This window comes from Plecotus auritus (assembly GCF_963455305.1).
Source record: "Plecotus auritus genome assembly, chromosome: 8".
Lineage (NCBI taxonomy): Eukaryota > Metazoa > Chordata > Mammalia > Chiroptera > Vespertilionidae > Plecotus > Plecotus auritus.
In genome coordinates, this window is record NC_137782.1 from 24,336,954 (window position 1) to 24,350,087 (window position 13,134).

Genomic DNA, 13,134 nt, shown 5'->3' on the forward strand with positions numbered 1-13,134 from the left:
AAGTTAGGTAATAAAAGTAGTTGGTGTGTTGTTACAAAAATGAACTAAGTACATACAAAAGAAGGCCATAGACAAACCAATGAGGAAAGTGTTTAATGAAAGTGGGAGTAAGATTAATTCCATTTTGGGCACCTGAGTGGTAGGTCAGTGCAGGAAGGAGCCTTTGAATCTACCTGCTCCAATTCTTTCAGGTCACAGGTGTAGAAAACAAGGCCCAGGTAGGGAAAGGGACTCACTATGGCAAACTAAATGTCAATAATAAATTTCCTCCTTGCGCACTTCATGATTTGATTTGTAATGACACATGTGCATTAAAAATATGCATGAAATAAAAGGGGGACCTGGAAAGCAATGATGATTTTTATGACATATATTTTGAAGGGCTCTGAAGGAGACCTGGTATGTATGTATGTATGTATTTACGTCTGTATGTATGTGCATGCATATGCATATAGGTATATATGCATGCATTGAGTCCATAATTATGTAGGCCAACACCCTGCACTTGGGTAAATTTTAGGTAGTCAAATAAAGGACCACTGACTCAGCGGGTGAGGAGGGAACGCCATCTGCCATCTCCTGAGTCTGATGAAAGCATAATCTCTGAATCATAAATTTGAATTCCAGTCTCCAGGGACATCCCAGTAAAGGCTCCCAAAGCCCCATGGTGGATGAACACTCGCAATGACCCTTCATTTAGGTCCCAAACACAAAGCTGTTTTGACCAAAATACAAATAGAAGGGCCGGCCGGCCAAAAGCGGCAGACCTATGCTGCCTTGCCCAGTCCTGGAGGAATTCCAACAGGAGTTTGTTACTCAGGCAAAACATCTGAGATGAAAGGAGAACAACTTATGATGTTTAAAGAGACCCTTGGCAGCTTATACACCGCCTCGGGGCAGAGCTTACTGAAAGGACCACACAGCCAAGGAGAGGGTTCCGCTCAGATGTATGGGCTGTTTCTCTGCAAAGCCTGCTGGGTGCATCGTGCCCCAAACATAGTTCCCCTCCCATGCAAGGAATGTGAGGAGAACCCAGGCTGTGCCAGATGCAGAGCTACCTTTTCACTTCCTTCCCTCCACTCTCCTAGGAAAATGGTACATGCTCAGGAGTAAGTTTAGCCTGCAGATTATTATTATTATTATCATTATTATTATAATTGTTATTTTTGTTAATCCTCACCTGAGGATATTTCATATTTATTTTTTTTAGAGTGGGAGGAAGGGAGGGAGGAGGGGAGAAAGCAACATCAATGGGAGAGAGACATTGCTTGGTTGTGTCCCGCCTGTATCCCGACTGGGCCAAGGATTGAACCTGCAACCCAGGTACGTGCCCTTGACCAGGAATCGAACCTAAATCCTTCAGCGTATGGGGTGACACTCTAACCACTGCGCAATACTGGCCAGGGAAACCTGCAGATGTTTTTTAATGCAAATTTTCCCTTTAGCAAAAGTTCTAACAAATAATTATGATAGAAGTTCATGAGAAACAGCTGGGAGCCTATTGAAGTAACAGGGAGTTTCTCCTGTGACATTTGAATCTACGTCATGGATGTGAGGTGCCCTGGTTCCTCCAGTCTAGGAGAAACAGACATAGTACGGAGTCTATGATACCCCCTATTGTTAACTCTCCAAAGAAATAGAGCAATTCTGAAGACTCAGTTGTGAATGTGGGTACAGCCCAATCGTGAAGGATTCGCCTGTGCATGCCTCAGACCCATAAATCCACATGTGCATATACGCGGCAGTGTACAACTACATAAACTCACAAACATGCATGTTTATGCACCACACACAGCAAGACAAACCTACTTATCCACATGCGCACCCTGCAGGAGTACTTTCCATGCAGCAACCTCTGCTGTTCTCCGGTAGTGGAACTGAATGATTAATGCTTCGTGCAAGGAATGTCTCCTTGCCAGGAGAACGTGATTTGCTGTTCTTCGGGTAACGAGCATTATGCATCTGTTGATTCCTACTGTCAAGTTACCTGGCTCCATCGCAAACATGTTGTAATAGCAAAAGGAAAAAAAAACCACCCAGAAGCAAACATATAGGCGTTCTTGATATTCCTCCAGTAGATGACAGACAGCTGTAATGGTCTCACTTACATAAATGCAACTTACTTCAGCACACAACTCCCCATCCTTACAGACGCCCAGTGCCAGAAATCATTCTTTTCAACCTCAGGCCGTTCCTATTGAAACACCTGTCAACCTGTCTGTCAGCCCAGTGGACCCGAGTCTGGCATCTACTCGGGGGGTGCCTGCATTTTTCAGGTCTCTGGAAGAGAAACACCCTATGGAGATTGAGTGATGGGCTGAGGATTAGGAAAAACGGCTCCTAGACATCCCAGGGCCCTGACTCCTAAGATTTACGGGAGGCCTCTGGGAAAAATCTATTACATTTTGTGCGTGCATATGTCTTTTTTAATCTCACAAATAAACAACAGAACTGATTTCTACGATACAGGAGAAAGGAACAGATCTATAAGGTAAGGTCTGTGGTGGGCTCAGCATCAGCGTTGCAAGACGCCATTAGCAAAATGCAAAGGGAAACTGACAGAATGATACAGCCCTGTGTGTCTTCATTTACTCCACAAATTATTTGGTTAGCAACCTTGAGGAGAAATAGCCAACGCCTCTTGAAATTGAAGCTTAAAAAATCAGCACCTAGCACCCACCTGTGCTTGAGTGAGTTGCCTGTAGTGTAATACCTGACAGAGTTGGACTCTGGCAGAGTGAGAATGGAGACAGGGTCGACTGTTTAATTAGGGGGTATCTGGCTAGGATAATGTAGCAAAAGAGATTAAGTGAACTCATTTTACTTCCTCCCAACTCTGGATGTATGTTAGAATTACCCAAGGAGCTAATAAAAACCCCACATGGATAGAACCCCTCCACCCCCAGGGATTCAGACTCATTTGGACTGCAATGAGGCCCAGGCATGCATCCATCATCCATTTATGTATCTACGTACCTATATATTTAATCTACATTTTGGGGGCTCCCAAGGTATGATTGAATCTTCAGCCAGGCTTTAGAACCACTAAATTGGTTAGAACACAACTTTCACCATTACTCCTTGTTAAACTGAAGCATGAATCCACATAGTCAGCCAAGGAATATTTACTGAGCACATGTGAAAGCTCCTCTCTTACATCCCCAAGATACACTACTAAAAAGCAAAGACAAATATGGCCAGTATTAAGTTCAAGACCAAAGGCTTTCAGGCTGGGGAAACGGGGAAGAGCTAACATCACAGTTTACATCTGAAGCCCATCTGCAGGTAGAATTCCCTCTTGCTCAGGGGAGCTCAGTCTTGTATTCTAGTCTGACCTTCAACTGATTGAATGAGGCCCACCCATATTAAGGAGGTTGATCCGCTTTACTTAAAGTCCACTTCAATGTCATCTCATCCCAAAACACCATCACAGAAACATTCAGAATAATGTTTAACCTCATATCGGGGCACTGTGGCACCACTAAGTCAACACACGGACTAATCGTCACATGGCCCGTGACGGGCTAAAAGAACGGGAAGAGGCCGGATGATATTGAAGCACACCAACAAAACCAGTGCAGAGTGTGAAGACGGTACGGAATGCCGGGTAACGGAGAGTGGGCAGGGAAAGCCTCCTGGAGGTGCAGAACAGAAAGGAGAGGCATTGAATGGGAAGTATTAAGTAAAAACTCTTGTAGGCAGAAGGACTGATGTCCACAAAGTCCTACGAGCTGCTAAGAACTGGGTGAGCTTGAGAAAATGCTAGGAGGCTGCAGACAGCAATGTGGGGGAGGGCAAGAGAGGACGTTAGTGAGGCTGGCAGGGGCCAGGTCCCTCAGAGCCCTAGAGTTAAGATGAAGCCAAAGCAGGGAAGTGACCGGATTAGATTAACATTTAGGGTGCTGGGTTTGGCTGAAGGGGGAGAAGTGGACTAGGGGAAGCATCAGTGGGGGAAGTGACCGGATTAGATTAACATTTAGGGTGCTGGGTCTGGCTGAAGGGGGAGAAGTGGACTAGGGGAAGCATCAGTGGGGGGTGGGCAGCGAGGTCCTGAAATGCTCCAGGTAACAGATGAGTGCTCAGATGTTTCCCTGTGACCTAACTCGCGTCTACTTTGGCAGAAGAAGGAAATCGAACTTTCTAGAACATTCGATGTTGTGGCAGGTGGTGAGGGAAATAGAGAATTCCCACATTTCTGGCTTAAACAATTCAAAAGAAACAAGAGCTTTTATCCTAGTTACCAGCCTGGCTCAAGTTATACCCAATAGCAGCCTGCATTATGCAAATTGTGTATCCTAATTAATGTAGATCCAGTCTGATTTATGCAAATTCTTCCTTTGGGCTGTATTAGTCATTTCCTGCCTGCACTACCTCCTGCCCATCAGGACCACTTCCCCCAACCCCTCATCCCCACTGCTGCTCTGTGGACCGGAGCCATGAGCGTGTCTGGGGTCAGTGAGCTCTGAGTGGCCATAGTGGCTGAGTCCAAGGACAGGAGGAAGGTGTGTCTGAACATCCAACCTGGGCCAGCACACCCTACAGGCCTCTCGCCTTGAGAGCTTGCTCCTGAGCTCCTGCGTGCCACTGGCCCCTCTCTCCGTCAGTGTGTGACTGCTCCACTCCCGGGTAGAATTCCTCTGTCTCAGAACACGCGCCCAGCCCTCCTGCGATGCACTCCCAATACACTCGCACACCATCTGCATGCTGCAAAAATATTGACAACCCTCCGACCCCATCGTACCTTTTAAAGGCACTCCCACACAGGAATGTCGCCTTATTTTATTGAGGCAGCGTGTGTGTTTTATTCAACTCTGAACGCCAGGCGCCTAGAATAGCTCGCAAGATAAATGTCAATCAACTCTAGCATAATCAAGACACCCATTCCTGACTCATTAGGGCCCTCTCATTCCCTTTAAGCTTCTCAGATTTATACACTGTAATTAGAAACTTGGTGATTTTGACTGCTAAACAGAGAAGCTTAGAGGGACGCTTCACATGTCTGAATTTTAAATATTTTCACACTTCGTTAACCCCGTTGCTGGTGTAACATCTTCTGGCCCAATTCCCTCACACTGCGTGATTTTTATTTTTGGATAGAGATGAGAACAATTAATTGAATTCAGACACATATTGATTACTGTTTTTCGTGAACTCTGAACAGCTTGTCTGTGAGCGATTTTATTGAGGAGTTGTTAAACAACTGTTTGGGCTATGTCCCTCATGTCTTCATCCGGGCTGTAAGTGCCTGTCTGCAGGGTTGAAGGCCTATTTTTGGTGAGCTGTGTTGTTCACAAGAGCAGTCAGGACGGGAAAGGCCACACCCACCCTCTTTACACACTTGCCCCAGCTGGACAACACTGATATCCACTCAAACCGAAGCAGAGCTCTGGCAGGGTCTGTGGGAATGGCCTGATTCCCATTCCTGGTGAAAATACTCAGCTCTTTGGACCCCATGTGAGCAGGGACATCACTCAGATCGTTCAATGGCCACATTATTCATCCAAGGACTACACTGCTTTCAGCAAGCGGAACTTTCCAGATCCAGACGATGAAGTTTTAGCATGTCACTTGGACCAGTGCTTCTCACACTTCAATGTGCACATGAATCACCAGAAGATCTTGTTAAAACACAGACTCTGGTTCAGGGGGCCTGAGCTGGGGCCTGAGATTCTGCATGTCTGATGCAGATCTGTGGACACGAGGCCTTTGATGTGACCTAACCCTGCACCGCCTGCCACTCTGTGATCAAGAAGAGCATTCTGCCCTAGCTGCTTTTGCTCAGTGGATAGAGCGTCAGCCTGTGGACTGAAGGGTCCCGGGTTCAATTCCAGTCAAGGGTACATGCCCAGGTTGTGGGCTCGATCCCCCCGGTGGGGGACGTGCAGGAGGCAGCTGATCGATGATTCTTTCTCATCATTGATGTTTCCATCTCTCCCTCTCCCTTCCTCTCTGAAATCAATAAAAATATATTAAGAAGAAGAAGAGGAGGAGGAAAAGGAGGAGGAGGAGGAGGAGGAGGAGGAAGAAGAAGAAGAAGAAGATTCTGAGTCTCCCACTAAAGTATAGGTCCCTGGAGATCAGAGGCCATGGTCTGATTCCTAACCCGAGTTACAGCAGGAAAGAGGCAGATGTGACAAAGTTTCCACATCTCTACCTGGGCACAAGGTCTTCCAAGAAAAAGCCGAGCTCTCTTTGCAATTTCATAGATGATGGAAATGTTCTCGCCTCCTGGCACATTCTTCAGATGTCCCCAAGATGCTGATGCACCCACAGCCAGTTAGCCACACAACGGCCAGGTAATTGTTTAAGAATATAAATCTGATTCCTAGGGCTCTTTATTCCTCTCTGGATAAAGCACAACTCTGCCGCTGCCCACCCATGGTCTTATCACTGTCCTTCATGCTCACAAAGCTTCAGTTACTCCGACCTCCTATTTGTCAAACATGTCAAAACCATTTCTACCGCAGGGCCTTTGCACTAGCTATTTTTCTTCAAGTGTCATCACCTCTTTGCTTTCAAAGACTGGCCACAGGCAAGGTTTCAACAGTAGAGCGACTCCAAAATGAGTTTTAAACCTTTGATTTTGTAGGTTTGACATCAATTTATTTTTCTCTTGATCCTTGCCCAGTTGGAGACTGTAACGGTCTGACACTTTCATATTACAAACAGAAGACTAAAGCCCAGAGACAGAATGAGACAGAATCAAAGCCACTCATTTTTGGGGGGCAAAACTGTCCAAGGACAGACCCGGAGGTGGAAAGTTGGAGTCACAGAGAAGAAAATGTAATCTTAACACAATACACAGTGCTTGGGCCTGCACTGCTTAACAATATTTACAGTATTAGACTGTTACAACCCACCTACACCCCTCCCCTGTTTTTGGCTTTTGTCTTTGTTGGGTTCAAGGTTGAACTTAAGAAGGAGTAGACAATCTTGAATTTCTCTTTCATTTGTGTTATCCTATTTTTCTTTGTCACAAAATATACTTTTTGAGGCCAGAGAGGGTGGTTTTTAATTTATGGATTTCTCACTACAATTACAACAAGAACCTAATTTTAAAAATCAAATTGGTTTCATCTAATTAAATTTGGAAATTGCCTCATAAACATATACTCTGTTATAAATGTCTTTAAAAGCAAGGGAGCAGGATTGGGTTGAGCCCAGCATGGGGATGTGGGGGTGGGGGAGGAGCTCCCATCTCTCTGTTCAGGAGGACACACTCTTTTATCAAGTGTCAAAACTCTCCTAAGACTCCTGTGGTCTACAGCAGTGCTTCTCAAACTCCAATGCCCACGTGAATCACAAACAGGCATCTTGGTAGAATAGAAACTCTGATTTGGGAGCTCTGGTGAAGCTCAGATGATGCATTTCTAACCAGCCCCCAGGCGCTGCTGATGCAACTGGTCCATGGACCACACTGACTAAGGGGCAGACACATGCACTTGAATTCAGGATCCATGAATTTGCCATCATGTGACCTTGGTCTTTTCATTTCACCACTCTGAGTCTCAATTTTCAATTTTTATGCAATGATAAGAGCTAACATTTATTAATGAGATTTCTAAATGCCAGAGTACTAAATGTATATTTATATATGCTTATAAATATAAATGAAAGGCTACAGGATAAACCCAAGGTTACACAGCAAGTAAGTGGCGGAAGATCAATCTTGGCCATAGTCCAATACTAGAAATGAGCTCTATCAGCCCTACCAAAGTTTTGTTAGTTTGTTTTTGTTTTGCAGTGAACTTCTATACAGCTTGTTCTAATTCTGAAAGTATTTAGGAAGCCACATTGTGTTGGCTTATGAGTCATTCCTGCCTGGGGAGGATCTGCTCCATCTCTGATAGAAGGTCCTGCTAATCCTGGGTCAGCATCACTTGGATGACAATAAAGAATGCCTTGTCCCCAGAGCAATGTTAAAGCTCGAGAATCCTGTACCCCAGGGTAGGGAGTGACATTGGGATTCTTTTGGAAGCCCAGGGACTGATGTGGGTAGGTTGGGCATCACGCGAGTATTGTGGATAAATCGTAACTACTGCTTGCCAGGCCTGGGTCCTCTTGGCTGTGCCAGGACAGCCCAGCTCCCTGAGTCCTGAGACCTTTGCTGAAGAGATCGAGAATCCCTTCAATGCACAGCATGCCCATTTTCTTTGTCACCGGGGCTATCACGACAGCACAACAGTATGCCCTGTGTTTTCCTCCCATTGAGTCCGTGATTGTGTCTCACTCACCTTTATGCCCAGTGGAGCTCTGCACAGAGCAGGTGTTCGCTGACCTCAGGCTGAAGTCAACAGAATGGAACCATGACAAGAGATACAGCCAAAGGGGCCGCCTTACCTCGTACAGCGTGATGACCCCATTGGTCTCATTGGGAGGTTTCCACTGGATGTAGATCTTCTCCTCAAAGGGCCCCCCTTGGATGGACTCTAGAGGAACCGCACCTGGAACTGCAGAAAGGAAAAGTAAGGAATTTGATGTCACCTTCCGTCTCATGTCCCCAGCCCCACTGACCTGGAACAGGAGTTGGCCAAGTTTTCCTCTAAAGAGTCAGATAATACTTATTTTAGGCTTTGTGAGCCATATGGTCTCCGTTGCAACTACTCAACTTTTCGTTTGTAGCACAGAAACAGCCTTAGACAATCGATAAATGGGCATGTCTTCATTTCAATAAAACTTTTATTTCTAAAAACAGGCAATGGGCTGGAGTGGACCCACAGGCCACAGTTTGTTCACCCCTCTCCTGGAAGCCCGATGGCTTTTCACCTGCAGACCGAGCAAGTCTGGTCTTGGACCAGGGTTGGAGGACATCTGTAGGTTCCCCAGTCCTGCCAGCATGTGGGATTCTGGGGCTAGACTCTTGCCTTAGGACTGGTATTTGCAGAATGCAAAGTGAGCTTCACTTGCCAAACCCTGCCCAATTTTCTCCAGCTACAGGAAGTGCTTCCTCGGTTGAATCCATCAGGAACTATGTGCCCTGAAGTCTCAATCCAATTAGAAGGAACTTGCCATGCTCCACGGAGGCAGCTAGGTCGTCTCGCTGCTGAGCCTCCAATGTCTGGAACACGGTAGATGCTTAATAACCATTTGCTGGTTGGGTAAATAGGGAAATAAATGACCTATGCCAGCATTTTGCCCTAATGAGCAAAACCTTTCCTAGGATGCTTGGTACCCAGGTCTGTCTCCCAGCCAGCATCCTCCTGATGGACTCCACCATCGTGTGACAGCCTGGAAGATGCTGAAACACAAAATAAATAATTCCCCGAACTTCTTTATAAACCCCAAGAGAATCGTGAATTCATGTAAAGCATTATGGGATCTATTTATATGTTGGCCTTATAAAAGCAGGTCCTTTTATGAAGCACTTGCGCTTTGATCAGAATTTTACAGACATTATTTCATTGAAGCCCCACACCAGCTCTGCCCAGTATGTATTATCTCTTCTGCACCGAGAAGAGAACTGAAGCTGAGAGAATTACGTAACTTGCTCAAGGTCATATGGTTCTTAAATTATAAAGAAGGAGCTGAACACCTGTCTGTGAGTTTCAAAGCATATACTCTTAATCACCACGCTCGCCTCTCTAGATAGAGCCTTGGCCATATGTTGCAATCAGTTCCCTATTGTTAAATTAAAATATATTTAGTTTTTCTCATTATGGACCCGATACTCAGGATTTGTTGACTATTAAGAATATACAAAAAGATTTAAAGAAGAAAAGAACAAAATCACTCCTATTCCCCAGAACTGGAGGCATTTTTATGCCTTATGCATATACCTATTTATTTTTAAAAATCAAACTCCTCCTGTGCATTTTGTGTTGTGATCTTCTTTTACAGGTAAACAAACCACACTTAGAAAAACCTTTACATGTTCTTTGGGGCCACGTGTTTCAATGGCTGCCTAGAGAAGGACAGGCCCCATTCCAGTCACCAATCCTTTACTACTGGGCATTACGTTTGGCTTAAATTCTTTATGATTACAAGTAACACTGTGACGAACATTCTTATAAGTAAGTATTCGCATGAAACTCTGCTGATGCCCCTAAGATACATTTTTGGAAATCAATTTATTGAGCCAACGTAGATGAACTGTTTTATTTTAAAGGCTTTTGATACATATTACCATATTACCTTCCAGAAAGTTGGTACAATTCTGGGATCCCCAACAGAAAAATATGCCAATTTTCAACCTCTGCCACCACTATTTAAAAAAATAAGTGTCTGTGTGTGTATCTTTTTTTAGAATACTGGAGAGAGTGGATTTGTTTTTCAGTTTAATTGGCCATTTGCATTGATTCTCTCATGAACATCCTCTCTGTACCCTGTGCTCATTTTCCTGCATGGCTCTTCATTTTTGTTCATCATTGTTTTATGAGCTGGTAATTATAATCTGTTTTTAAGAACATAAGCTGTTTTGCATAAGTTACAAATATTTTTGTCAGTTTCTCATTTGCTTTTTAAATCTTTTAGGTATGTAGAAGCTTTGGAGTAGTCAGATCTCTTATTGCTTTTCCTTAACCATTCATCCTTTCCACAAATATTTATTGACTATTTAATATGACCAAGGGGATGGCGGTGGTCCACCAGGGATACACCAATGGCTAAGAAAGATAGAGTCAAATCCTTGCTAAAGCCTGTGTTCTGGAAAGAGAGACAGACATTAAATAAATAATTACACTCACAATTAAATTCTTAAAGTTGTTATCAGGACTTGGAGGTAAAGTGCAGGTGTCGGGAGAATTATAACAAGCAGAGAAAAACCAGTCTGGCAAATCAGGATAATATGTGAAAATAAATTCAAGTCAATGGGTAAGTAGAAGTTATGAGGGCAAAGGTGGGGAGGGTGGGTACTGAGTGGGGTGGATATCTTTGGGAGGGCAAGAGCAGGAGGAGAAAAACCATCTGGGAGGAGGGTATGGTAGCTTGGGCCAGGGTGATGGTATGCAGAAGACGTGTAAGAGATTTGGGGGTGCTGAACTAATGTGAATTGGTGGTGATGGATAAGGGTGAAGAGATGGAGAGAGGTGTTAAGGAAGACCCAGCTCTTCTGCTTTATACAACTGGAGTGAATCAGAGTGTTGTTCATAGAGAAGAAGCTTAGAGGAGAGTTAGTTTGGGAAAGGAAGCTTTGGCCATACTGCATTGGAGGTGTGTATGTGTCCTTGCGGCAATTTTGAGTTGTGGTGTTGGATATATGAGACTGGGACCAATGTTTAGAAATTAAAACCATGGACAGGGAATAGATATTGTAATAAGAATGCAGAGGGCAACAAAAAAAAAGTAGGTCTAGGACTAAGCCCAGAGGAACTCCAATATTAACAAATAGGAGGAAAACAAAGACACTGAAAAACAGAGGCTGTCTTCAGAGAGGCAAGGGAAAACCAGGAAGGTGAGCTGTCATCACAGCAGTTAAGGGAGGACCCAGAAGGGCTGGTTAAGAGTGACAGGTGTAGCCCTAGCCAGTTTGGCTCAATGGGCAGGTTGTCAGGCAGCAGACTGAAGGGTCCTGGGTTCAATTCCGGTCAGGGACATGTACCTAGATTGCAGGCTCCATCCCCATGCAGGGAGGCCACCTGTTTCTCTCTCTCTCTCTGTCTCTCACTTTCCACTCTTTCTAAAAATCAGTGGAAAAAATATCGAGTGAGAATTAACAAACAAAAAAAGAGTGACACGTGTGGCCAAGTATTCAAGTAGGATTCAACCTCATATTTTCCAAGTGGATTTAGTGTCTACAAGATTGTTCATGACCTAAGAAAGAGTAATTTAGGATGAACGCTGGTGTTCCAAGCCGTCCTGCAATGGGTGGAGAAGAGAGTGGAAGGTGAGGGATTGTGCTGAGACAAGTAAACTATTTTGGATGTGACTGGGAGGAGAATACAAGAAGTGGCAGGGATGAGATATGGAGCCAAGGTAGTGGCCCCTTCCAAACACAGGAGAGGTCATGGCATAATTAAGGGCAACCAGAAAAAATCCAGAATGGAAGTAAGAGGTGGAAGGGTGGGAAAGAGAGAGGAAATAATTGACATTGGTGGATCCTGAAAAGACAGAATCAGGGTGGGTGGAAAGAAAGCACCCTTCCCTCAGTGAGGTAAGAGAAGAGGAAGAGATTATGCAGCTGCTTAGAGAAGGGGGAATTGAGGTGTGCTAATGGCCCTATCTTCTTGAAAAGAGTGGGTGAAACCATCAACCAAAAGTATAGTGAAAAGAGGAGATCCTTGAAGAATTTGGAGACGCTTGAAGGGTGGAAAGTGAGATGAACGGACAGATGCAGAGTCTACTCATTAAGAAGAGTCTAGCACTGGCCCGTTTGGCTCAGTGGATAGAGCATCAGCCTGCTGGTCTAGGTGTGTGCAGGAGACAACCAATTGATGTGTTTCTATCACATCGATATTTCTCTGTCTTTCCCTCTCTCTTCCACCTTCTTTAAAAATCAACGGAAAAATATCTTTGGGCAAGGATTTAAAAAAAGAAGATGACGACGAAGAAGAAGGGTCTATCTCATAGAGTGTGTGACTGTGAACATCAAGGCTGTATCAAAGGAAGGCCTCTTGGTCTCCACCCACTCCTTCATTCCAGTTTAAAGCAAATTCTCTTTCTCACCCCAGATCAGATCAATAGTCATCTGTATCTTCTCCTATTTATTTTATGATTTATTTCTATCTTTTTCGTTGTTAATCTAACACTGCAATCCATCTGGAATCTGTTGACCCTAAACAAACAGACAGGGGCCAGATATTTCTCCAGGAAAATGGATTTACTTGGAAACAATGAAGAATTGATATTCAGGACGTATGGTCTAATGGTGAACCACATGCAAGTCCTGAGAAACAAAGGAGAGGAAACTCATAGAGTAGAGGAAGTTGGGAGAGCCATTATAAATAATTCTTCCTGTAGGGATCCACCATTGATGTAGCATGAGAGCTCCCCCCACAGACCCTCCTAACTCCAATTTAAATGAGTTTCTGTCTACTAATCTTTATAGTCTCTTTCTTACAGTTTGATGTGCTTTGCATATGTTTGACTGATCCTTTCATTGGCTATCCTATATAATAAAGAGGTAATATGCAAATTGACCCTCACACCCTTGCACAAGATGGCCACCCCCAAGTGGTCAAAGATAGCTGCCACAAGATG

The 13,134-nt window shown here is 44.4% G+C and overlaps 1 protein-coding gene across 19 annotated transcripts in view; it reads right to left on the reverse strand.

Moving 5' to 3' along the window:
* Positions 1–13,134, reverse strand: part of PTPRT (protein tyrosine phosphatase receptor type T) — a gene marked incomplete at its 3' end in the record, with an annotated part of 976,718 nt that overhangs the window by 331,150 nt on the left and 632,434 nt on the right. For all 19 annotated transcript variants that reach the window (XM_080686646.1, XM_080686642.1, XM_080686645.1 and 16 more), the window contains exon 9: positions 8,341–8,450. In XM_080686646.1, coding sequence (XP_080542772.1) covers positions 8,341–8,450 — 110 coding nt within the window. The remainder of the gene's footprint in view (positions 1–8,340; positions 8,451–13,134) is intronic.